This window comes from Apodemus sylvaticus, chromosome 7 (genome assembly GCF_947179515.1).
Source record: "Apodemus sylvaticus chromosome 7, mApoSyl1.1, whole genome shotgun sequence".
NCBI classification, from domain to species: Eukaryota; Metazoa; Chordata; class Mammalia; order Rodentia; family Muridae; genus Apodemus; species Apodemus sylvaticus.
The window spans coordinates 61,975,782-62,002,505 of record NC_067478.1 but is presented as its reverse complement, the minus strand read 5'-3'; the positions used below and the strand labels follow the sequence as shown (position 1 = coordinate 62,002,505).

The following is a 26,724-nucleotide window of genomic DNA, read 5'->3' as shown; positions in this document are numbered from 1 at the left end:
AGCAGAGAGACCTGGGGATGGTGGGACAGGGGAAGGCTGAGGCTTACAGTACTTATTTCTAGCATAAGGGAACAGCTTCCTATATAGACAGGACAGCTAGGTCTCCAGGCTGTTTGGATTCTTTGCCATAATACCAGGACAGTGAATGCTTATGAACCAGAACATTATTTGTGCATGCAATTGAGTTTTCACTTATTTACACTCTACTATGTTTGCTTTGGGCGAGAACTGCCCATCCTCCCAGCCCCTTTAAATCTCGCTGCAGTACAACTAAAGCCAATGGATTCTGTTTATGCTCTGTTTGTTTACAACAGCTAGGGAATGTCTCCAAGAGCTAGGGAAAAGATATTTTCAGTTTCTCACTCCGAGAAAATGAAGAGGTGTGGAAGCAGAGAATCTGAAAACAGAAAATCATGAAGCTCCACAAAAGCTAAGCAGAGTCACAGCTCTGGTATGTCAGCTCACCCCGACTGAGCTGAAATGTGGGTGCATCGAGACTCAGCTAAGGTTTGATGGGAAATCCACAGAGCAGTTCACAGACTACTGTGAAAGGTCCTTGGAACTACACCGGTAACACGAAAAATGGTTTTTGGAAAGGACTTTTCCTGCCTGTTACCACTTAAATCACTGCTGAGAGGCTAGCCGGGGGTCCGGGTTCCACGGACCACCACCATTAGTAACTCTCACGAAGGCAGGCAGGTCAGTCACACCAAGTTCACAAGGTAAAATAACAACAAAACCATACAAACAACAGGACCACCAGATTTAGAAAATGTCCTAAATGTGAATTTTATTTCATATCATTATACAATGTTTACATAGTTATAACTCTTATGAAAATGCCTTTGCTTTACCAATTACATATGTAGTGCCTAGATCTTTTGTCCTGACCTGGAGAACTGGGAAGGGGCAACACGCACTGAGTGCTCTCCCCGCTGAGTTGGAAGGGGCTGCAAGCACATCAGCTGGGAAGGAATGGGACTCTCACAAGACCAAAGTGGCTTTCCAACCCTTGACTTCAAGGGACACGGGCATAAGAAACCCATACCTCTTCTCGAAGTACAACTCAAGACAAAATAAATTAGTGTTGGACAGAAATCTAAATTGTATAATATTGAACAAAAGACCTCAGGGGCCCTTTTGTTTAAATTAGCACCAATCCGCACCTGGATGTCTCCAACAACATTGGTCTTCCGTTGGCACTCTGACTGGTAATCTTTCTGTTTTTGTGAGGCTTCCTACACTGGCTAAGCAAACTGCATGCCTAAACTCTATGAAGTGTGGCAATGTCAACCTGGGAAATGGCACATTTAAATAATAAGTGCCCTGCCTCGGGCTTGCCTTTCTGGGTGTCTTTCCCCACCCCCCACCCTAGCTGGCTCTCTGCAGATGTTTCAGTGACAGTGGTAGAAGTATATAAAAAAAAATGCATTGAAGGGGTTTCACGGTAAGCATGTGTTTAAAGACAAAATTAAACAACAGGGAGGAGGGGGATGAGAGAATGTGGCCGCAGCTAAGGAGGGTTTCACATGTTGTTTAGCTCCAGTAAAGTCTGGTCCAGCATCTGGTGCATACTAAGGTTTTCTTCTTTGGCATGAGCCACTTTCTCTGTGATGGGATTAGAAAATTGAGTCATGAGTAGCCGAGCTTCGCACTCGGTAGTGGTTTGTACATTTAGTAAGCAAACATCAGTCACACACAGATGAGTGGCACTAACATGCTTTAGACATCACTCACATCTACACAAGGCCCCGGGTGCACCTACACCTGCAACCCACCCTGACGTAAACGTGCAGGGTGTGTTCGGTGAAGGCTCACCCACCGCGTGCTACAGGGAACAAGGGAGGGTCAAAAACCAAATACAGCTAGAGCACTGTTAAACAAACTGAAGACGTTAATACCAGCACGGGATTCCAAGTTACAGGCAGTTAAAGATCTGCCAGATCACAGAAAACAGCAAACAAAGATGGCGTAAGGAAGGTTCTGACTACTTTTTAAACGGTTTATTTCTACTGCTCACAAATGGTTATATCGACACATCTCATGCACACTTCATTAGGACATTCTCTTAGTATTTTTACAGTATCCCACTTATTAGCACGACACCCTTAGCAGACTCCAACACCGCTAAATGTAACAAAGCATACCTTTCAACCAGGGACTTCTGGTATGAGCTCCTGTGTGCAAAAGCTAGCTTGCCCAAGCATAGGTACATTGAATAACATTTCAAACACTATACATGTTCTGAAGAGGTTAGGAATACAGATTTGTAAGAGACATTTAAAGCAGGACTCAGCTGTTTAGAGGAAATAGAAAAAAAAATTTCCCTCTTTTTTGAAGGGGGGGATGAGGAGTCCTCATTATCAATCAGTTCAAAGAGGATGCAGGAAGTGCTGAATTGATTGGTATAAATATTTTCACATATACATATCATAAAAACTTCTTGGTTACTGAGGATTTAATGAAGCTATACAGAGGAAAATGCAGGCTAGGCAGGCCTTCCAGCCAATGCCTTTCTTTCCCATTTCTCCAGAAAGTAAAAACCTTTTAACCCTGTGAGTCACAGACTTTCTGAACATGGGCTCCATTCCTAGAACTTGGCCCAAGTTTTTAATCCTCATTCAGGGCCAGCTTTAGTTCGTTAGTGAGGCGACGGTTTTGCTCGAGTTGATGGTAGAGTTGATCTGGACAGGTCAGCAAGGGTTAGCAGAAAAGAAGAGGCAGAAGGAAGAGGTTAGCTAGAGTCAGTGAGAGATGGTTAACAGATTGGGAACACAATACACAGGACAGCAACTGTGTACCTGACCCTAGGCCCTCTGCCCTGTGCCCCCAAGGGTGCAGGGCAAGGCCTGGCAGAATAAAGGAGGGGCCGGATTCTTTCCTTGACTTGGAACAGAGGTAAAGAGGTGCAGGATGCAGGAAGGAACCAACACTCCCTTTGCATCTCATTAAAGCCACCCAGTGAACTCAGTTATGTGTAGTTTAGGAACAGATATGGGGACTGAGGCCATGCCGGAGGCCAGCTCCAGCCACTCATGTCTTATTGGAGCTCAGCAGAGATTCTAGGTGAGCCTCTGACTAGTCCACTTCTGTACACTCATCCCGTGTCTTACCTGTCACGGGGTGTCCCCTGATCATCAGACACCATCAGTCTCTGCTGCCCCCTCTGCTCAGGGTGCTGCTGAGCTGGTGCTACCTTTTCTGCCCCGTGGAACAGTTTTAGACAACTCTCCAGCTCCCCCTCACCCCGTCCCCATCCCCCACACCAAGGCACACACAAAGGCTGAACCTGACTTCGATAGCGTGTGACCCACAGCAAACAAGCATTTATCTCCACTCCACACTGATTCAGAGCTTATCTGTGTGCTTCAAGAGGATGACATTCATGTGGGGCGCTGACGGCATGCATAAAGCAAATAAAACCGGGCCAGGAAGATGACTCAGCGGGCAAAGGTGCCTGTCGCAGAGCCTGATGCAAGAGTTGGATGCCCGGGTTCTACACAGTGGAAGGAAAACACCAACTCTTACAAGTTATCTTCTGACTTCACGTTGTGGTCTGTGAACCCCGCAAGCCCTAAAAACCAAACCCTCTCAAACCTCCATACTTGCCTAGTGAGATACAAACTTTATGTAATGCCTGGAGACCTATTTGGGTGGCAAAGCAGTCCACCACAGGACTCTGCTGTCTGATGATCAGGGGACACCCCGTGACAGGTAAGACACAGTAGAGAAGCTGGCATGTGTGACTGCTTTGAATGACAGTGACTATGGACCTGGACCTTCTACTTGATGATCTTGGAGAGCTAACAACCCTACTGCCTACTGGTCAACCACCAGTACTCACTGGGAAATGGAGTGGTTCGTCAACTTCCTCCCATAAGTAGAAGGTAGAAGGTGAGGCAGACTGCTGTGGTCCTTATGTTTGCTGCGTACTATGAAGAGCTACATTCAACCCATGCCTTTTCTCTTAACTTATATTCAAAACTTCTTTCGGTTCTCATCTCCTCCAGGCAGCGCCCAGTGAAACTTTCTGTTCTCTGTTGGCTCAAAACACACGCTATCTACCAGAGGACACTCACCCCATTCCTCTGTTCCCACACATGGCCAGCTTATACAGGACAAAGAGCACGCCCAGCTCAGCTCCTCTCATACCCTGCTTACCTTCCAGTGTCTCCCACATACTTAAGAGGTTGCAAAATAGAAACCCCATTACTACACCCACAGCATCACGATGGGAAACGGCCTCCATGAGCATCAGACAAGATGCCCCGTTTGCAGAACCCAAATGTTTAGCCACTAGATAGAAGGACACTGGAGAATCCAGTGACCAGCCAGGAGTTCAGCTTACACCTCAGCGCTCCCCATCTCAACCCACTTTGGGCCTTGTTCCTTCTAGCTGCAGGGGAGCCGGTGGACTGGGGTGACCCGAGGGCAGACACCTTTGTAAGTACTCATCCTCCTGTTCTGCACAGATGCCAGCTGTCCTGAGGCCTCCGCTCTCAGAGCTAGCAGTGCAGTTGGTTTGGGCCAACTGAGGCTCTTGGGAGAGTTGCTGATGCAGGCTGGTCTTTGTGCAACCAGAAGCCTGTTAAACAGATTCCTGATAACCTCAGCCTGCTATCTAAGCTCTTTGCGCACACGCCTTAAGCTACTTGGGAACTGCTTTTACGATCCGCTTGTTCCCATTTCTCCCGCAGTGAACACTCACAGAAAGTCTGAGAAATGTCTGGGAGAACCAAGAAATTTGTGCCCCAGGACGCATGAATGACAGCTCGGCAGAACTCCAAGCGTCTTGCTTCCACTGTGGCAGATCACGCAGAAAGAGCATCGCTGTTAGTCTGAATTTTAAAAAGAACCAGATTCCTGAATCATGGTGAGAAGCAGGCCAATGGAGCAACAGGGAAAGGAAAAATCAGAAAAATGTAGAAGCCTTTGCAGCCTTCAGCAGAGTGACTCTGCCTAGATCCTAAAATTAGAGCCCGCTATGCCACTAACTAAAATATTTTAATTCAGACCCTTTGTTTTTCTGTTTTTTGTTTTTGTTTTTGTTTTTTTTAAATCTCTCTGCTCTGAAGACTTCAGAGTAAACGACTATTTTCAGAGTTTGTTCAAATTTACTTGAGAGTGGTATGGCAGCCCTATTAGGCTAACGAGTACCATACAGGAGACAGATGAGGGTCACTCATGCTTTAAAACACTGGAGAACAGAGCCAGGCTGACGGAAGAAGCAAGGAGCTAGAGCCCACATTGATTTAAAGTCCTAGTTCTGAAATAAAAGCTATGGAACTGCTGTTTGTTACTGAAATCAAGCTTGCTCCTTGGTGGATGTCATTGAATTATCTGCAGTGGAGCATATACAAGGGGGGAGGGGAAACTTGTCTTATAGAAGCACAATATTGGCAGAACACAGGATGTTCTTAAGAACATTAAAACAAAATACGACTCAAATATAGTAATACCTAGAATCCCTATAATGTCATTTTTGTGTTCAAAATGAAGGTGTCTGTGTAATGAATGAATTTAAAGAAAAATAGAAGTTCCAACTCATCTCTGGGCTACAAAAGGCAGAACCATGACTTATGATGCTACAATCCCAGTTCCTCACAGTATGTCAACACCCTTGCTGCATGGAGTTCAGGATGGCTACACTGGCTTCCATTACTTAACTAGGCAGAGTCATCTCCATATGACACAAAGAGGGGCCATGGCCCTAACTACACTATTGGCAGAGTCTGAAAACATTGCTCAAACCAGGGTTTGACTCCCACCATCTGCTCTTGTGGAGGTGCTGACTCTAAAGCGCATCTCAGAACCATCACACCTCCTAAAGCCATAGCTACCCGGCCTCACTCCAGCCCTGTAAACCTCAACTCGGAGGGGCACAGGTGTGGGTAGCATTTAAAAAAGCTGTACATGGAACTACTACTCTAAAAATCCCTGATGGTATATAATGTTCCAAAAAAAAAAAAAAAAAAAAGAACCCCGAGATGCACGAAGCAGAACTATAGTTTTATTGAGCGTTGAGACGAAAATGCCAATAAATAAGGAGAAAAAGAATAGCAAGCAGGAATGGCGTACAGTGTTTATTTTACACTGGGTGAATTGCTTCTGTACAATAGAAAGCACAGTCTGTGCCTGGCCCTCAGGTGGGTGGGCACTAAAAAGAAACCTGGGTCAGCTGGAGAGCAGACAGATGCAGAGCTCAGAGAGGTAGGACATCCAGCTTGATGAAGGAGTCTTGGGAGGAGTGAAGCAAAGAAACTTATCTGCGTGAAATAAAAGGTAAAAGAGAACAAGTGGAGCAATGGAAAAGGGGAAAGGAAGAAAATCAAACAGATGATAGCAGTGTCTGACATGCAAGCAGGTATGAAGCCAGGTAAATCCCACCACCGCCGGCTGCCCCTGGACAGGCCTTCCTCAGCAGCCTGGACCAAGGCTGGCCTGGGCCATCCTCGAGGAAGGGCCATACACGGAACTTAAAACAAAAGTTTAAGCTAAATCCTCCTTCTGGGGCATTCCATCACTCTCAAGAGTTCTCCCTGTGGAGTGTGCCATTTTATTGATCCGGAGGACCGTGACTAGACATAAGCTGATTCCACCCTTCCTTTATTAATGGTGGAGAAGAGGCCGGCCCTTGTTTCTATGGTGACAGCCAGGTCTCTACAGGATGCCCGGAACCTCCCAGGTAGCAGGCACATGTAGCAGCTCCTGAAGTTACTATGCTTCTGAATGGTTAGAGGAATACCACTCCCAGCTTTGATGGAACCCAGCAGGGTTAGAGACACAGAGAAGAAACACTCCAGGGGTTAGATTCCCAAGTGGTGCAAGGACAGTTAGTAATATGTAAATTAGCTCTCTGTGTTTGAGGATTCCCCAAGCAACTATTACTGCCTCACAAGAGTAAAATATGGACCACTAACTTCCAAATTCATATTGTATAAATGTTTTATTTCTTGCTTCTCTGACGTACGTTGTGGTGAGCATTTACTGTGGGGTTTGTTATTCTCATCCAACATAAACATATCAAATAGAAGACTTGATTCCTCAGGAGACCATTTTTGCTCTGGAATTCAATTCTTTTCTTTCTTTTCTTTAAGACGGGGTCTTACTATGTAGCCCTGGCTGGTCGGTAACTTGCTAGAGACCAGTCTGGCCTCAAACTCAGAGATACACCTGCTTCTGCTTTCCAGACGGTAGGACAAAAGGCATGTACCTCCACGCCCAGCCCTGCTCTGGAATTCATAACAAGGGAAGGAGAGATTTTTACTGGGTCACTGCCCAGTTCCTTTCCTTCAGATCCTCAGTAATCTGATACTTTAAACTTGCCGTTTTAACTGAAAACGACCATACTGTACCTCAAAGAATCACAGGAAACAAACTTGTATTTCTTCCTAACCTCCTGCACCACTGCATCATGGCTTCCTAGTTTTACTAGAGTCTGGTTTAAGGTTTTAAAGGGAGATACTCAGGGCCTATTCAGAGTCCAGTTCATCTCTCTGCAGAAACAAGCTAGCATCTGCAATGGTTGTACCTGGAATAAAAGGATCCTGGAATGGTTTGCATGGACTGAATCCACTTGGCCTTTGTTAGTACAATATGAAAAAGACAACCTATACTAGGTTATGCAAGAGAATCAAGGAAAGGTGCAGAGATGGAGACCACGGACGGAGAAGGGAGACACGGTGAGGTCATCACACAAGCATGAGGATGAGGGAGCAAGCAGGCGGGTGCATGGACATTTACATGGAGGTCATGTCGTTGAGAGCGTGGTCCAGCTCCTCGCTGATGGCCTTGTACTTCAGTTTCTGAGCGTACAGCTCGTCTATGAGCAGGAAGTGGAGGGCAGAGGTGCAAGGGCATGGAGAATGGTCAAGAGATGGAGGGTGAACAGGGGCGGCGCGGGCGCCATCCCCATGCGGCAGCAAGGAAAGGGCAGTGCATGAAGGGGGTGGTGCCGCAGCAGATGGCCAAGGCGGGAGGCGTGCGATTTGTTTTTTAAAGAAATTGAAACAAAAACAAAGAGAACAAAAAACCCATTAGAAAATAAAATAAGAATGACCCAATATGAAAAACACAACACTGAGGAGGGGTAATTCCAACGAACTGTTGAATCCTAGACACCCACCAAGTCTGTCTCTCCTGGTGGGTCATGGAACAGCTAGCTTTCTTTTTACAAAGTTGTCAATGAATTACACCAGAGTAGCCAGCCGTCGGCAGCTGTAAGCTCTGGGGAGGAGCAGCCAAAGGGAGCAAGTTCAGTTTGCTCTCACAGTCTGCAATGCTATCTGCAAACCACTCACTTCCATCCCAAGCCAGACCAGGGGTACTGACTTCTTGGTGGCACTTAAACTATTCCTGTGGCCCTCCCCTTCAAGCCACCTGTTGCTAGTACCATATGCTTGAAAAGCAAAGGCAGCCATGTTGGGGCTACCACTGGGACTTGTCTGTAGTTTAGTTTCTGTAATGGTGTGGGGTTTGTGTTTGCCACTCACTGCAAACTTGTACCCACACGCCGTCTTTCTTCTCTCACACATCTTGCTTTTAGTTGTTATTTATTTTCTCCAACCCCTTCTGCCCGTGATGTATGGTGTATGTGGTTTTTTTTGTTGTTGTTGTTTTATTGTGTGTGTGTGTGTGTGTGTGTGTGTGTGTGTGTGTGTTTGAGAAATGCTTAAGTGTATTCTTGACATTCACTGCCCTCTACCCTTTCAAAATATGGAATATTTTGCCAATGAATGACTTAAATCAAGTCCTTCTTCTGGGGGCACACTTGGAAGATGGGCTGCATCTAAAACAAATCCGCACTGTTCTGACAATTAGGAGATATTGCCAGAGATACAGAAAACCAGAGTCACATTCATCTGTAATTGCTTCACTCAGTGAAAAGCAGCCCAGGCCCACAACTGAAGTACAAGAAATTAGACAGAAGCTGTCTATCTGGCAGCTGACTAAGTCACCCCAAGAACTGAGGACTCCGGTCCAAGAGTTTCAGCGTAACAGATGAGAACCCTGGAGGACAGACAGGAAGTGTGACAATAGACAGGCATATCTCAGTGGAAGCCCTCGGATTGGATGACTGCTTTATCAAGAGAGTTATAGTCAACCACAGGACTGAATTTAAAATATGAAAGATCTTACCTTCTAAGTCATCAATGCTTTTCTCCAATTTGGTGACTGATCTCTCTGCAAACTCAGCCCGAGTCTCGGCCTGTAATGATTTAATTCATTTGAGTCAAGGTCAGGGAGATCCCATCCAGTAGCTACAGATATAGAGAAAACGAGGGCAAAACTCAAGTGTGTACGTTCCGGGAGATAGCAGGTTCAGTCCCTACTGTGAGCGACAGCAGCTAGCTAACTCCACGAACTCCAAGAATACTGTCTTGGATGGTGCACCTCCAAATGACAGTGCTTTACCCACTCCACAGAGCTTTAATCACAACCCAGCCAGTTTCCCCAGGCTCGCACTCTCTCTCTCTCACATTACCTCCTTCAGCTTGTCAGAGAGAACCTTGATCTCCTCTTCATATTTGTCTTCCTTCTGAGAGTACTGTAATTAGAAAGAGCAGTCCAGATGTCAGGCTGTGGCTCTCCCACTCACGCCTTCTCACACAAGGAACGTGCCAGCCCAACCAGCAGATGTTGGGATCTCCTAGCAGGTAACAGAACCTCAGATATCACATGGCACACTACAATGCATTCTCTGCTTTCCTGCCTATTGCTTTACATGGGATAAGAATGAGATAACTTATCCACTTGGCACTTTGTTTAAATTAAATTGGTGATTTACCCAACATAAGATACATTCTCTGCTAACCTTTTTTTTTTTTTAAAAAAGAAAATAAAAATGCTACTATCCAATAACCATTAGAAAACTGTCTCAAAATGTTGTCCCTTGCTGAAATGCCTCCTGTGCCGTTACTGTCACCACCAGGGCCTCTTTTGAGCAGTTCCTAAAAAGATGTCTTCCCCACTCCATGCTCCTGGCCTACCTTCTCAGCCTGAGCCTCCAGTGACTTCAAGTTGTTCGTCACCGTTTTCAATTCTTCTTCAAGCTCGGCACATTTGCTAATGTTTTCGATCAGAAGCAGAAAGGGTGGGAGAAGCCCAAGGGACGAGAAGAGAAAAAAAGGAGAGGGATGGGAAAAAATGAAAACGGAGTCCTAGAGCCAGAGTGCCGCCTTCGAGAAGCCAAATCACCAGGGAGGAAGAGCTTGGGTTTGCCGCGGCTCTGCCTTCCATCCGTGGAGGGGCAGAGAGACCGAATCCAGCATCTCCTCGGTGTGATAATTTGGCTTCTTACTGGCCACCCCTTGGAGTATTTATGAAGGGAAAAACAAAGAGCATAAAGGACCAAGAGAAAGCACTTGAAGCAAGATATAAGTAGCAGAGGGTGTAGCGAAGGTCCAGTCATTACACCAAACTGACCGGTAGGCATTGGAAGCTCAAAGCTGTCTGGGATGCAGTTAAACCTAAAAACTATACGTGAGCCATCAGTACCTTATCCTCTGCAGCCATTAATGCTTTCAAGGTCTGATCCATTATTCTTAGCTGTTCTTCCAGCTGTCGAACTTGGCTGTTAGTGGACACAGGAAATGCACAAGGCCATTCACAAAATCAGTGCAGGTAAGGCATGCAGTGCCACACGCATTCACAGACACCCCACGTGGTTCCTCCGTGTTCCACGCTCACGGCTCATCCGTATCACACTGAGCGAGCGCACAAGGAGCCCGGAGCTGAGGTGGGTAGATGAGCAGCTGCCTGAAGGCCATGCTGTTTAGTCAGCTGCTCTGCGGCACCCCCACGCGTGGTAGCAACGGGCCCTCTTACCCTTCTGAGAGCTCGGCCCGCTCCTCTGCACGTTCCAGATCGCTCTCAATGATGACCAGCTTACGGGCCACCTGCAGCAGGGGAAACACGGCAGACCGTTAAGGGCTTGGCACATTTCGTGTAGTGGGTGGTTCTAGAAATCATATGCACTGGCTCTAGGGCTTCTTGTCTGCAAATGGAATGCTCCTCTTTCCCTAGAGTAAAGACAGGCAGCTCTCACTCGGCACCACGGCCCCTCTTACCAAGACCAGAATGGTTAGCTCTTCCCAGGTGGAGTCTAGATAATTACAAAGCACCCAGGCCAATTCTCGGAATGAGAGAAATATAAAATCCGCAATCTTAAAAATAGCAGGATGACGAGACATTAAGGAGGCATTTTAGACTGAAAGAACGGGGCTGCCGAGAGAGCACCACAAATAAACCCAAGGCCTGCACCACGCAGAGATCTGCACCGCGGAAGGCAGGAGCCAGTGCGAGGCCCGCAGGGTCAAATCTACAGTCAGATGTGCAGCCCTAGAGAAAAAGTTCCCTGGAGGCAGCTCAGTTCCACCGGGCAGTGTCAGACAGCCAGGAGGAAATACAGAAGACACAAAAAGCCACAAGAACCAACTGGAACCTACAGTCATTGTGGCTTTTAGCAGGTTATTGTCATGTGGACAACGCCAGGGACCCCTTTACTGCAGAGCCTCTGCTAACAGGATTTCCACCACCGTGGAGAAGCCTCTCCGAATCTCCCAAGGAACTGTGTGGTCCATGTTCTCTACAATGTCTGGGCTGAAACATCTATACCACAACAGGATAGCTTACTTTCCTAAGCGCCCACCTCTCCTGGCTAAAGTTGTTTCTGTCCCAGCCTTTAGGAGGTGGAGGAGTATTGATCTTTCCTCCCGGTGCAGATGACTGGCTGGCTTATCACACTAAGAACCAGGTTCTGCGGGTAAAGGAATCCTGCTTCTCAGAACCACCCACTTCTACCGGGGAAGCTGACTGTTACACCCAGGGACCCAGAGAGCATCCCACTCCCCGCAGCCATGGCTGGGACTCGGTAAGGCTCTGGGCCCCGGAAACTGACCTCTTCATACTTTCGGTCAGCATCCTCAGCAATGTGCTTCGCCTCTTTCAGCTGGATCTCCTGAATCTCCATCTTCTCTTCATCTTTTTGGGCTCGGCTTTCAATGACTTTCATGCCTCTGGAAAGATAGACAAGCAGGAAGACCCAAGATGGAGAGAAGACTGTCACTGCTGTGGAACAGGAGGCTCCACGCACATGGCCGGCCAAGAGAGAGCAGGGAGTCATTTATTTTCCAAAGACAGAGCAAGATTTTCCAGAAAAGACACATATTTCTCTCTGTTTGCTGTGAGTGAGATCTTGAGGGTAGTGGTGAAACTTCCAGGTCACCGAACCCTAAATGGAAGGTGCTATGCCAGGATGCCACTGGTGTCTGGGAGGCATGGAAATGAGGGAGGCTTCATGCTTTATTTGTTATAAGTAGAGATTCTCCACCTCCTCCCTCTTCCTGAGGGAGACTGTAGATTGAAATGGATGAAGAGCTGGGTGTGGTGGCACTGCCTTTAATCCCAGCACTCAGGATGCAGAGGCAGGTGGATCTGTTAGAGGCCAGTCTGGTCTACAGAGTGAGTTCCAGGACTACACAGAGAAACCCTGCCTAGAAGGTGAAAGAAAGAAAGAAGAAAGAAAGAAGAAAGAAAGAAAGAAAGACAGAAGGAAAGAAAGAAAGAAAGAAAGAAAGAAAGAAAGAAAGAAAGAAAGAAAGAAAGAAAGAAAGAAAGGAAGGAAGGAAGGAAGGAAGGAAGGAGAGAAAAGAAAGAAGGAAAGAAGGAAAGAAAGAAAAAAGGAAAGACAGAAAGACAGAAGGAAAGACAGAAAGAAGGAAAGACAGAGAGGGAGGGATGGAAGGAGAAAGGGAAGAAGAGAGGGATGGAGGATGAACAGGTGTTGGAGGCAAGATTGACACCGGATGTTAAGGCATGGTGCCACTGATCTAGAGTTTACAGATTTACGGCATAGGCAAACCATGAATGGGTTTCACTTAGCAAAATTTAAGTAAGCAGTTTTAGTAAAGGATCATTTTTGAAACACATTGATTTTTCACTTGGTGTCTGTGTTTGCCTGCATGTATGTATATGTACCATGTGCATGCAGTACCCTCAGATGCCAGAAGAGGGTGCCATAACAAATAAGGTCTACATTCCTTTTCCTCTAGTCTTGTGCTGTCTGTCTGCCTTTGAAAGTTCAGTAGCTGGAAGAAGTCAATCGCAAGACTACTTACTGCTATTTGATATACTAAGACACAATTAGTCATCTTAAAGAAGCCCTGAGCTCCTGGCAAGTAAAGAAAAACTAGGTCGTCGTAAATATCAAGCTGAAAACTTTAGCTAATGAGCTTCTGTAGCCCTAAAGCGATTCCTCATACCCAGTGCCAAAGAGTAGAGGTTCACTCAAAGTGGTAGTGGAGACGCGGACCTTCACCTGCCCAGTTTCCAGCAGGAACGAGGCATGCCCGCACTGCTCTGCGTTCATTCTGCTGTGCCACCCCACACCCAACAGAATGCTCTAGTCTCATGATGTCACACTTTGTGGTTTGCATGGCAGAGTTCAGAGGGAAAAAAAGCCTTGCAGAATGAATGAGGTTAGTTGTGTGGTGTGATGGTTAAAACGGATCATTGGCAGGATCCAGAATCAGCAGTAAATAGGCCTGTGGGCACAGCAGCCAGGGATCTTCTAGACTGGGCTAGTGAGTGAGGGTGGGGAGACATGCTCTAACTGTGAGCAATACCATTCCTCAGGCTAGAGTCCCTGACTAAACAAAAGGGGAAAAGCTAGTCGAGCACTAGATATTCCTTGCCAGACTGTGGACTCAGTGTGACCAGCTGCCTCATGTTTCTGTCACCCTAATTTTTCCCACTAGGATGGGCTGCATCCCAAAATCTAAAGCATATCACTTATTTGATTTATCTATGTCTTTTCTTCTACCTGTCTGATTACCATGGTTCTTTCCCCTAGGTCTGAGACATCTTGGTGAATCTATTGTTTTATCTTTTTATGTGTATGCCTGTCTATGCATCATCATATGTATGCCTGGTGCCCACAGAGGCCAAAAAGGGCATCAGACACCCTGGAACTGGAGTTACGGACAGTTGTGAGCTACTATGTTGGGGCTGGGACTCAGACCACGGTCCTTAGAAGAGCAGTGCTAAGTGCTAAGCCATGTCTCCAACCTCCGTGGTGTGCGTGTCTGTGTGTCATGCGTGCGCGCTCACACAGGAGCTAGATGGTGTAGTCTGACCTCTCGCTCTCATCCGCAGCCTTCTCAGCCTCCTCCAGCTTCTGCAGAGCTGTGGCCAGACGCTCCTGAGCACGATCCAACTCCTCCTCAACCAGCTGGATGCGTCTGTTCAGAGAAGCTACGTCAGCTTCAGCCTAGGCAGAGAATGAACGACACTTCAGAGCTGGGGAGGAAGTGAGGGTGGGACCTTCAGAAGCTGGCCAGGACTGAAGCCCTGGCTCCAGACAGGAAGTCTGGGCCCTGGTGTGAGCCACCTTCCAGTTATGACAAGCCCCAACTAACCCAAGTGCTCACATGGGAGCATCACGCTCGGAAATACACAGTAGAAACAACACTCAGCAGACGGCCGGGCTGTCCGTAACATGCTCCCACGGCTCCCTCAGCTGTGGGTGAACAGGAGCTTCCCCCAGCTCACAGACACTGGAGGTGTGGACAGAGACATCAGGACCTATCCAGGCTCAGCCATGGAGTCACCAGCAGGATGACCAGACGTGGGAATGCAGAGTTTCAGCACGCTGTCCTTTCTCTGAGTTATGTTCTCAAAGGAGCCTCATGACGAAATTGGATGTTTTAAAAATCCAGTGGTTTAAAAAAACATATACCAGAAAAACAAAACAAAACAAAAACCCAACAACAACAAGAAACTCAAAAAAGCCAAACCAAACCAAACCAAACCAAACCAACAAACAAAAATATACCCATATGGAGATCTCATACAACTTAGAAACTTCCCCTTTGCCCCACCTTTTAAGTAACCTCTTTAAAATAACTAGCCTTCCTGGAATGAGCCCAAGATAAATTTCCCAAGGGTTTTTGACCTAAGCTTATTGGAATGTCTTAAAAGTCAAGGTTGCTACAAGAAAAGTTTCACAGGCCTAAGGAGAAAAGCGAGGCAGATACAGTTTTTATTTGGAATGTAAGTTTAAATGAAAGTGTTTCTTTCTTGGGCAGGACCTGGCTGCTTCCTGTCATAAGTACCTTTGCTCCGAGCCTGGGAATCCTTGCCTCACTGCTATAGGGGCTGGTCCCAGACTGCCCGGAACTGAAGGTGGCCCTTGCTAATTAGATAGCAATTATTTATCCTCATCCACTCTGCATCTATGTTCGTTAAAGGCTGAAGAGACCTCAGGATATTTAGGAGTCAATTTTCTAACAATGGCAACACACACTTTAGAGCGCATGCCACTGGGCTGTCTCTCTGTTTTTACTGAACTGTAAGTTGCTTACACTCCAAGGCATCATAAGCTCTCCACACAGGCCTGGGCTCCATAGCTGTCTACAGGGCTGAACAACCAAAAACACCCTAATTAAAACAACAGGACCTTTCAAAGCTCAGGAGAGAATGCACGTGCAGTTAAAGAAAGCCAGTCAAGGCCTCGAGTCACAGGAATGAGACCATTTAGTCCCGTGCTCATCTAGATCTTCAGGTTTTATCAGGAAAAGGACAATGAACAGGGTGCCTCCCACCACCATGAAAGACTGCAGTGTTTTTTAAAATACATAATCATTTTAGACACATTTATCTCAAAAAACTACAGTGTGGTGACTGGCTGCCCACGGCAGGAAGCAGGGCAACAGTGAACTGCACTGGAGGAGGAACGGCTACAACTGGACCAGTCCACAGGGTCAGTCATTATCAGAAACCAGCTTGTAGCTGGGCCAAGCTGGGAAGGGTGTGAATGACTGGGCTTTTCCTTGAAGGCTGTGGGAGACAGAAATAACCAGTTTCTTAAGGGCAGAGAACTCCCTTTGAGAAACCATTCCTTTAAAAAAAATTTTTCTAATTTTTAAGTTGTATGTGTATTAGTGTTTTGTCTGCATGTATGCATATGTACCACATGTGTGCTTGCAGTGCCCATGGAGGAGAGTCCCAGGTCTAGGACCTGGAGTCAGGAGTTACAAATGGTTGCGAGCTGCTGTGTGGGTGCTGGGAACACAGCTCAGTCTCTATAAGAGCAGCAAGTGCTTTTACCCTTGAGCCATCTCCCAGCCTCTTTAATGGGAAATATATACATATTACCACACATTCATATACATTAAGGCTATAGTTCAGGGTTAGGTTAAATTTCTTCATCTTGTATGTGTTTCATTTCTAGTATACATTCAATTCCTCTTTAAAACATGGAGGTGGGGGTGGGGGACAGAAAGCTACCCCGAAAACCAAAACCAAAACAGAATATCGACTGGGATGGGTGGTTACAAACTCCCCCACCCTCAACCTGGTTCTTTCTTTTCTGACACCAAAGTGCAAAGTTCTGGGCCACCACCCAATATCCAGTGCCCTAAGTAGTCTAACCTATATGGCTAGACTCTGACCAACATCAGGACAGTTACTGCAAGATCAACATTAGACAAATCATCTCAGTCATTTTTTTAAAAAACACCAAGAAGCACCTGCATGGATTCCTCTAGAATGCCCAGACCATGTTCAAAAGTACCTATCTTATCAGCTTCATAAATAAAATGATTATCATTTACTATAATAGTAAATATCCTTGTTACAGCAGCTGTTGGAAAATCAGAGAAATCTGAGTAGAATTTTTAAAAGATTTCTGTAGCATCAAATTCTAAGTTCCCTGCACTGGAGCCAAACTTTAAGGACTGTACTCATTCACAGGATGACTGTGATGGGCAGAGACAGGATTGAATCACTGGGACGGGGGAGCATCTGGGGAGGCCATGACACCCCATGTTCTTTCCCGCTTCTCTGCATATGAACCCACTCGAGGCATGTAATAGAGAGACTACCAGGTCTGGTGCCTAGAGATTACCATTTGGGTGGTCAGTGCGAAGGGACAGGAACTACAACATAATGGTAAGCTCCTCTCCTCTTCCACCGCCACCCAAGAAGCTGACAGGAACCGCAAGAGCTGCCTAGCAAACTCTCTACTAAGACAGAGGGAAGGAGCTCTGACCTAGTGCTAAGACATGCTCCATCAATGCAAGGCAAGGCAGGACTGAAACCCAAGCCCTTTGGCGTCTTAAATATGAGACTACGGAAGCTTCAGGACTAGTGGTTCTCACTTGCTCTCTTAGATACCAGAGTAGAAGGTTCTCTACCATCTCCCTACCCCCAGGACCCCAAGTAATTTAAGAGTATATGGATAGACTCTGGCTACCATCAGCATAACCGTCAGTGCAAGAAAATCAGCAAGTCACCTCAATCTGTATTTAAAAGGCAGAGTGTCCTAGTACATAACCATCAGCTCCCATAAGGACACTGCTCTCTAACCCTCAACGATGACAATTTGAGGTTAGCGCCTGGGATTCACTAACAGACCACCTTCTTGGGGAGAAACCCTATATTCTGGCTCCGGGGCCTCTCTTACGCTGGTCTAATAGAAATTTTGAAGATTTTTTTTTTCAGGATAAAAGACAAGTTTGATTTCATAATTAAAGCCCCATCTCTTTCTTATTCTCCCACCCCCATTTTGAGACTGTTGTCTAGACGGGTCGTTCCTGCCTCAGCATTTCAGCTGCAGAGACTACATGCACGGGTTGCCCTCATTATTACGTTCTGTGTCCATAGACCTATGCCTGTCACTTTTATTTACAGTCTGGGTCCCCCCACCCAGGGCTGAGGCCTGGTGAATATTTCTAAGATATTTCCTGAGGGTCTCTCTATCACAGCACCCAAGTCATCTTAAGTACCCATTGCTGTCTGTCAGTATAAGCCCACTGTACTATGCCCATCCATTATTTAGAAGTGGACAGAAATAACAAGGCATTTGGGGGAGGGTCAAGACCCCAAATGCAAACTATTCATAGGTATGTAAATCACCCTTAGTACAGTGAGTTAAGTGTCTTCTGGCCCTTACATCAACACTGCCAGCAAAGCCTTTCCAGTGGAGTTGCTAGTTTCTTTTATTTCAGAAGTGCTACTGGACCCCAGCATGTTACTCATAAAGAGGCTGTTGTGTTGCTGGGACTATGAGCCCTGCCTGATGAAACAACCACCCAGTGCTCATACATGTGAGATGGAAGTCCCAGCTCCCACCTAGGAAGTCCTAAAGCTCACCATTCCTACCTTTCGCCCTCCTTCCCAAACAAGGAAGTGGCTACCTTCAGGAAAAACAGGCACAGACTGACTATTCTCCTACCCAACAAGGTACAATGCAGAAGTCAGGCTGTCCCCACTCCAATGCAGAAAAAATGTTATTCCAAACCAGACTTGGATAAAGTCTAAGGTTTACATGAAATTCACATGTTATAGCCAATACAGAAAGAAGGAAATCCTTTACTCTGAAAAACCAATGCTCTGGAATATATTTCCAAAGTCCTGACTGAATCAGAGGAGGGCATGGAACGATCAAAGGTCAGATCCTTTTATTTCATGTAAACTGTAGTCACACAGAGAGAGTTTCACCCTGCTTGCTGTGTAGGACCAAAGTGACTTACGGCCAAGCTAAACTTCTGCCCTTATATGGTCAAGAAAGGGGGAAAAAACCACCCAAGGACGGCATTAGGGCACTCCCATGGATAGCAGATAAACACAGCCTCCTCTATCTGGGCCAAAGCCTGTAATTTGTGAGGCATGTTTGTGTAGCAGGAGGAGTCAGAGCAAGGTACTGAGGTGCCTTTGCTGTGACTGCATGGGAAAGGGGTAACCCAGAGGACCCTCAGTCACAGGCTGTCTGCAAGTACCGAGGTAGCCACAGAGCATGCTCAGTTTCCTGGTTCCAGAAGAAGCTGAGAGTTAGGAAAGGGACGGGGATTTCTGAAAATTGGTTATTTCCCATAATTAATAAAGGATCCATTAAGCAGCTCTAGGTCCCCTCATCGGCTAGGTTCTGCCCAGAAAGCTGGAAAGAGAGTTGGCTTTTTCTCTACATTAAACACCCCCACCACTCTAGCAAACCCTTAAGTCACAAGACCCAGGGTCAAGCATTACATCAAGTAGAGCAATTTCATTCCAAGATTTTGAAGGGCCCACACACCTTGGGAAAACGAGGAGGAAGTAAATGATACTTGCTCTTTCCAAGGTACGGACAGGTTAGTAGGGCCCATTAAGTCTGCCTGAGTCTCAGTGCTTGAACCTGGGCCAACTCTACAGTGAATTGTTTTTCCCCCAGTGGCTCATGGCTTTGTCACTAAACCTTAATCTTTGCTTCCAGGAGAAACTGTTACCACTAGCTTAACCCACAGCCTAAGATACTAAGTCTAATAACTACCTAAGTTGCCTTGTCCATTTGGAGGTTTCAGTTTTAAAAGTCAGGAGCAACAGGCAGTTTGCAAGTGGCTCACCAGAGCTCATCCTCAGGCTCTAAGATGCTATGGGGTCCTGACCGATGACCCTGCTAGATGATTCCGGGAAAGCCATGTTAACGTTTCTTTAAAAAGGATTTAACTGCTTTAAATCAAGACCCAAAGTTTTTAAAGGAATGAAAGCTCTGACCTTAGCGAAGTAGCCTGAAAATGCTGTTACAAAAAACAATGTACAAAATAGCACGTGTACCTTTTACCACCAGTCACTAGACTGTGAGTCCCAGGGGACTCCATCGGAATCCCAGTAGGACTGCCTCCTCAACCCAGTCCCTTCCAGGCCGCCTACTTCCCCTCCTCGAATTGAGAATGTAATTCTTGATTAGCACTAAATGGGGGAAATTTACGGGTAATGAAGTGAGTAGGGCCATTTTTAGGAGCCCTTGCCAAGCAATTACAGTAAAGAATGCTAGTCAAGGCGGTGCTGGTCACTGATAATAGCAGGGCGGCTTAAGTTGCACTATCTCCGTGCGCTAAGCCCCACTGTGATCTCTTTACACACTAACCACAGTTTACTCATAGGGACCCAAAACTCTACCAGTTGTCCTGAGATAGTGAGGAGATGGACCAGGATTCAAATCCTGGCAAACTGGGCCCCAGTCCTTGCATCCTGTTTTTAGCTCCCTGGTTCATAGTGGCTAGCTAGGCACGGATCAGAATTAATCTATCACCAGCCACCTTGGGACCTTTGCAGTGGGTCTTTTGCTAACTAGCCCTCTCAAACAAATACTGAAAGTTATCTTTTGCCTATTGGTTTTAAGAATATCTTTATCTGTCTTTTTATCTTAAACTTCCTCTAGTTAGGCCTTCCTCTTAGGAAGACTCTCTTGGGTCTCTGTATTTTATACAAAACATGCTATGGAGTTTTTGCAAGACACCATACAGCCATTCCAAACACGTAGCCAGAAGGAATGACTCAATTCAGCATAGTCCTGTGCCTGTTTAGCACAGCTGGACACCGTATTATTATTCTTTTGTCATAAAATTCCCAAGGTGTTTGAATACCTCGATTTTAAAACACACTGGAGACTAACAAATATCTAATACCCCTTTGAAACCCTGTTTCTGTTTGCTGGATACATTTGCCTTATGAAGAAAGGAAGCCAGGTACTATGTTCAACAAGGAGGAGAGAAAGCCGGTAAAAGGTATACTCAGTAGCCGTTGATATTTGGCCAACTTTTGCCAAAACTTTTTACAAAGGAATATCTATTGTAGAGGGATATCTACTTGAGCGAAGGGAGGGCTAAAAAACCTAAGACTATAAGGGCTATGAGAGTTGGCTCTTTCCTCAGAACCTGGTCCTGTTAAGGTCTTTAACCTCCATAGAAAAACAGCTTCTAGGAATCAACAGGAAAAACAAAGACAAGTCCAGTATCCCAAGGCCCCGAAGTCCCAGTGCTTCTCCCCAAGGACTGGTCTTTACAAAGAGGACGCCTCCTTCCAACCTCAGTATGAGTTAATAAATGGCAGCAGCGCAAAGTGCGCATCCCGGGGGCCCATTTCATGATCGCCCCAAAACCTTCTCAACAGAAGAGAGTAAAAGCCTCTCTGGAGCTTTTACTCTAGACCAAGGAGATATACGGGCAGGGCTGAGTAGCCGGGTGCCGGTTGGCCTAGGTGAGCCAGGTGCGGCGTGGGGGCCTCGGGGTGATGGGTGGGTCCCTTACGGTTTCCCGCAGCTTCCGCTCCTGGTCCAGCTCGCGTTGCAGGCTGCCCGCACGCTCCTCCGCGGCATCCGCCTGCTCCTGCAGGCTCCGAATCTTTCTCCGCACCGCCTCCAGCGAGCTGCTACCCGCCATGGTGAGGCGGCTGCTGAGGCTGTGCTCTGCCTCCGCGCTCTGCAGCTGCTGCTGCTGCTGTTGCCGCTGCTGCTGCAGCTACCGAGCCCAGGTCCGGTTCGTCCCGCCCAGGCCGGCTTTACAACGCCGGCGCCCCCTGCGGCTAAGAAGCAGCCCGGAAGTCGCGGCTCCAAGGCCTCACCGAGAGAGAGAGCCGCGGGCGGGTGTGCGAGCGCAGGGGACGGGCGCGGCGGGCAGGCGGGCGGGGCCGGGTGGACCCCGGGAACTGGCTGCCCATGGAGCCACTGCGCGTGCGCGCGGGGATGGCTGGCTCTAGGCTGCTTTGCCTAGAGCGAGGCCACCGCAGGAGGGCGTTTGCATCCATTCCGCTCAACCTGGGCGACTCCAAGTAGAGGACGTGGATGCTAAAGCCTATGGCGACTCCTGCTGGCCATTTGGGGCTCTCTGAAATCCCGATATCCCTAAAGCTGAGTTAAGGGTAGAAACCTAGACTTTGAAACGTACCCTAAACTCTAATAGTTGTAAAGAACATCATCATTCCTAATGCTAAAGGCATTGACAACTCCTGGCCGCTCGGAGCGCTCTGTAATTTCAATTTCCCAGAGTCTGAACAAGGAACTTGGAACCTGAAATATGAATATCCTAAAGACCCTTGTAGAGAACAGAATACAGGATCCTGCCTAAAAGAACCCCAGCACTCAAACTATTTCACCAAGTGTAAATTACTAGCTGGCAATGCATAGTGGTTAGATCTCCTGTTCTAAGTACAGCTTTTTTTAGATTTGAATCTGGCTCTTAAGTCTCTGCTGGCTGTGTGCCTTTAGACAAATGACTTCTCGGGGCTTCATCTCTTAAAAACGAATATAATACTACAGGGCTCTTCACAGGGCTGTTGACAATTATCAGATGATATAAAACATTTAACGATGCCTTACATATTTAAGAACTCAAACTATGTAATTAAACACACATGCACTACCACAGGAGTTTGTCTGGACCCCATAATGAACTGTGCAACCTCAGGCAATTCAGCCTGATATCTGGAATCTGAGGAACCGGTCTGCACGACCACAGAAACCTCTGACAGAACCTCTGGTTACCAGCTGGAAAGTCACATGGACACAATCTGTAAGAACCCATCTCTGCCATTCCTTCTTGTGCTGTTTTTAAAAGCCTGTCAAGTCTCTGGGCTTTTTATCCTGCACTTTCGTCAAACAGTTAGTCCTGGACTTGTTTAAATGTGCAGGGTGGAGAATGTAAACAAAGGTAGAAAAGGAAAACACCCCTGTCTAGCCTGTTTTCCAAAGCTGGAACACCTCTGTAATTCCTAGTCGCCTCTGGTCTCTGCGGCAGAAGCAAAGCCTGTGGACTCCAGCTAGGTCTCTCAAGTCCGGTAGGTGGAGCCTCTTGCTTGGTTTCCAAGCAATTGGCCCGCTAAGCAGTGGTGGTACTGATCCTCCCCAGAGCTCACAGACCATCTGCCTCCAACCTTGAGGATACCCAGGCAGGGCATCTACAACCCTCTAAGGGCAGCCAGGGAACATACTGGTCACTTGCCAGTGCAGTAAGCAGCCACCCTAGTAAGTTAATGTCTTTCTTTTTAAACTGCCTAGAAAGTCAGTTTCTGTAGAGATTATGTTCATGCTGATGATGTCCCTACAGAAGAGCTACCGGTAGTTTAGCTACAGGTTAGAATCCCTTGGTTGTTTAAGAAACACTGTGGCTGGGTCGAATCTGAAGAGATCCTGGTGTGACTCACTCAAGGGAAAACCTGCGTTTAGATAAGCCTGAGTCACTACGTTAGGAAGGAGACCTAGAGGGAGGAAGACTCACATCCTGTAAATAATCAGCTACATCACAGGTATTTGGGGGAAAGAGCCAAGATAATTGAGTCTTAACAGGACTCAGCCTCATTTAGGTGAAAAGAAAAAAAGAAAAAGGAAAAATCTAAAACAGATTTCTGGGAATACTAGCTTCCAAGTGACAGGCAGCCTTTTAAACTGGTGGCGGGGGTAGAGGGTAGGCGTGGGGACTGTTTCGGGACTATAGTTTCTAAAAGTAGGTTGGGACAATGTTTTTTCGTAATAATAATCATTTATATTTTTAACACTACACAGCAAGGAGGCTGACTTCTCTCCCACCTCTTTCCTCTAGTGACACCTGCCTTGCCCTCAAGTCTTAGCTATTTCAAGTGAGTCGGGATCTCTCTAAATATAAGAGTCTTCACAAACTTCCTTCAACATTCCTAGTCTCCAAAAGAACTTACAGTGTTTTACAGAGAAAGATGATCAATACACTAACCAAAAGAAACAGAGAAATACACACTCACACCATATTTAGAGACAGTTTTCCAGCTCATAGAAGGAAACAAAACTGGCTCTAAGAACCTCCCTCTCCTCCTGGCTCCACCCCCAAAGATGACTTTAAATAGTCTCTTTTCCACTTTCCCCACCCCATCCCAGTGCCACCCTCCCTAATTTCTTATTAAAGATTACCACTACATAGTTACAACAATTATTATCTTTTCCCCTTAAGAATTATAGTAGTGTCCCCCCCTCCTGCTTCCATTGGTACTGGGACTATCTGCAAATTCTCTGAATTCCTTTCCTTATATGGAATATCTCTCCTTGATCTATCAGCGGCTCTTTTGAAAAACCTAAATAAACGTCCTGCAGGAGATTTGGGGGGTGACTGTGTATCCTCCATGCAGCACATACAAAGCAGACATCTGACCCACATTATACAATACAGTTTCAGAGTTCTGAAGGCTTTTTGTTGTTCTTTTTATAAACTCAGGTAGGTTTTAGCGTGGGGTTTAGCTAAACCAATGTTTCCCCAAGCCTCCTTTCCAGAAAAGGTAATTGTCTCTGAATTTTTTTTTTTTTTTTGTCTGATTCCAGTGTTGGTTGTCTGGGGAACCACTACCAAGAACACTAGATAAATCTCGAGCCTTTCAAAGGCTTATGATACAAAGGCCCGTGCAGATTTTAAAATCCTTGGGTAATCTGCTTTACACATCATCCATAAATAATAAATAAATAAATAAAAACCGACCAAAAATTACAAACTGCTGCTGAATTTGGGGGTCCAACCTCTGGGTGTAACTTTCTCTGCGGCTTACACATTCTTGGGATTGTTATCAGCTTCCCAAGGAATTCTTTTCTAATTGGGCCTCTAGGCTTAATTGGCTTCTTCCGTGGAATGTAGGGGTGTGAAGTCAGAGCATTGAAAAACTGACCCTCAGCTTGACTTTGCAGACAGACGTGGCTAGCTCTGGGGTGGAGAGGGCGCTTAGCAGAGCTGGACCTGTGTCTGTCACCCCCTGGGAGTACTTCTGTGGTGGTTGTCAGAGGGCTGACAGGTGGGGGTGGGGCGGGCAGGGGGCAGCCAGCTCGCTCTGCCATATAAAGCGCTGAGCTATATATAACTCCCTGCGTACTTTCTGGATCCAGTGTTTCAGACTGCAGACCCAAGCAAGTATCATCTTCCCTGGGCAGGTCTTAAGGCTTGCCTAGTGAGAAAAAGTGTCACAGTAGCCCTCATGCTTAGCGTCCCAAGTCAAAGGACGAGTCCATTTAAAGGCCAGGCTCTCTGAACCCACTCAGACTGGGTTCACCAGCGAAAACCACCGGGGCTTGGGGTGGGGGTGGGGGTGGGGGTGGGCAAACAAGAACACTAGGTATTCTGGTTTGCACAGACCTTAGTGATGACATACACGTCTGAGGTTTTATAGCAGCAGGAGGAGAAGTTCACCTCCAGCAGTCCCCTTTTCAGCTCTCAGCTTCGCACCCACCCACCTCCAACCAAAGGGGAGGAGGTAAAGAAGAGGAAAAAGAGGAAAAAAGGAAATGTGAAATGTGCGCAGCAGCAGAGGCGGCATCCAGTGCTCTGGGCCTCGGCCAGGCTGTGTGCAGGTGTCCTGCAGGAGGAGGTTCACCCTCTTCCTTTGCTCTGCAGCCTCTGTGGTGACCCCCAGAGCGGCCACGCGGACAGGAGGTGAGGGAGGCAGTGTGAGCGTGCACTTACATCTGTGGCCTTTTTCTCCGCCAGCTCCAGTTTCTCCTGGGCATCTTTGAGAGCCTCGGAGTATTTGTCCAGTTCATCTTCAGTGCCCTTGAGTTTCTTTTGCAGTGACACCAGCTCATCTTCCAGCTGGGAGGTGGCAGTGGAGTACGGGGGAAGGGGGGAGGGGGTGGGGTGCGGCAGGCAGCGTGATCCCGCAAGGTGCGGTTTGAGGGTGCATAGACCATAAAGGACAGGGACAGCGGGAGAGAGAGAGAGAGGGAAAGACAGGGAGGGAGAGAGAAAGAGAAAGAGTTAGCCATTCGTGTGCCGTGCCACGCCGCGCGCCCGGGGTACCTTGGCGGCGGTCTCGTCGGCAGCCAGGAGGCTGTCCTCTGCCTTGTGCAGCTCCTCCAGCACCCGGTCCCGCTCGTCCTCCGACGCCCGCAGCAGCTTCTCTTTCGCCGCGATGTCCTCCTCGAGCTGGGGCAGCGGCGAGCGGGCGCGGGCGGCCGGCATGGACCGGGTGTGAGACACACAACAAATGGGTGCCAGGTTGGCTGGGGCCCTGGTGCTAAGGGATTGCTGCTTTGGGGCTCAGGGGACCCCAGGTAATCTCTCTCCCAGAGCTGGAGCCACTCGGTGACTCATCTCGCACCCCACCCCCACCTCGGGACCACACGCTCCGGCCCAAGACAGCAAACTCAGGTCCCCAATTTGAGGGATTGAAGAAACACGCCCTTGCTTGGCTACCTTTTCATCTGAGTCTCCCATTCTGTCCCATTTTTGTTCTTAGGAAATAATTCAGTGACTTTTTCCTCTTCCCTTCAAAGTCTTCATCCCATGTTAAGGGCTCTTTCTACCCAACCAAAAAGTCCAAAGAACTTCGGACACCTTAGGACGTGAGCCTTGCTCCGCTCCCCCGCCCTTCCCTCCAGGCAACCCGGGAATTTGTAGCCTTTCTCCCTTCCTCTTTCAAAACCGATTCCCAACCCTAAGAGTCAAGAGCCTCTCTAGGGAGCTCAGTGAACCTCGCGGCCCGTGGGAGCCAGAGAAGGGCCACAAGCGTCCTCAGGCGAGACAGAAAAGTTATAATCAGTCTAACTCTGGCGCTTCTTCTCCTTTTCTTTTTTAAACGCGCGCCCCTGGACACCCTGGGCTGGGGATGGGATGGGATGGGAAGGGAAGGGTTCGGGTCCCGGGGCTGAGCTACCGACGCTAACTTGGGGCACTGGGGGTTGGGGATAGGCGCAGACCTGCTTGCTCCGGTCTTCCGCCGCCTTCTTGTCAGCCTCCGCCTGCTCCGCTCGATCCAAAGCGTTCTCTTTGTCGAGCTTCAGCATCTGCATCTTCTTCTTGATGGCGTCCATGGCGGCGGTGGCGAGGGGCCCTTAGGCAGCGGAGCAGAGGAGCGAGAGGAGACGCGCGCGGTGGGGAGGCAGAGCCGGAGTGCGAGCGCGGAGCTGCCTGCTGCTCCCTGATATGTACTTTCCCAGGGGGGCGACCGCATTCCTTAGGACAGCCA

At 47.5% G+C, this 26,724-nt stretch overlaps 1 protein-coding gene across 27 annotated transcripts; it reads right to left on the bottom strand.

The window, feature by feature from the left end:
• Nucleotides 1–764: 764 nt before the first annotated feature.
• Nucleotides 765–26,724, bottom strand: Tpm1 (tropomyosin 1). Of its 27 annotated transcripts, none has more exons than XM_052187937.1 (10): nt 26,456–26,718; nt 25,557–25,682; nt 25,224–25,349; nt 14,136–14,269; nt 11,900–12,017; nt 10,828–10,898; nt 9,990–10,065; nt 9,485–9,547; nt 9,139–9,208; nt 765–1,608 (listed from the first exon to the last, which is right to left on the bottom strand). In XM_052187937.1, the coding sequence occupies exons 1-10, from the start codon at nt 26,567–26,569 to the stop codon at nt 1,526–1,528; spliced, it is 981 nt and encodes a 326-aa protein (XP_052043897.1). In that variant the 5' UTR covers nt 26,570–26,718; the 3' UTR covers nt 765–1,525. The 27 variants fall into 27 exon arrangements, with proteins under 27 accessions (XP_052043897.1, XP_052043888.1, XP_052043886.1 ...); XM_052187939.1 differs by lacking the exon at nt 765–1,608 and adding an exon at nt 6,009–7,822 and having other exon boundaries at nt 26,456–26,724; XM_052187931.1 differs by lacking the exons at nt 765–1,608; nt 9,990–10,065; nt 25,224–25,349 and adding exons at nt 6,248–6,266; nt 7,744–7,822; nt 10,498–10,573 and having other exon boundaries at nt 26,456–26,717.

Excerpts from the sequence above, each read along its gene's own strand:
- Tpm1 (XM_052187939.1), bottom strand. The coding sequence starts at position 26,569 with ATGGACGCCATCAAGAAGAAGATGCAGATGCTGAAGCTCGACAAAGAG. Across the intron at positions 10,066-10,827 it reads CGGGCCGAGCTCTCAGAAGG|CAAATGTGCCGAGCTTGAAG; the intron begins GTAAGAGGGCCC and ends CGAAAACATTAG. Across the intron at positions 9,209-9,484 it reads TCTCTGACAAGCTGAAGGAG|GCCGAGACTCGGGCTGAGTT; the intron begins GTAATGTGAGAG and ends AAATCATTACAG.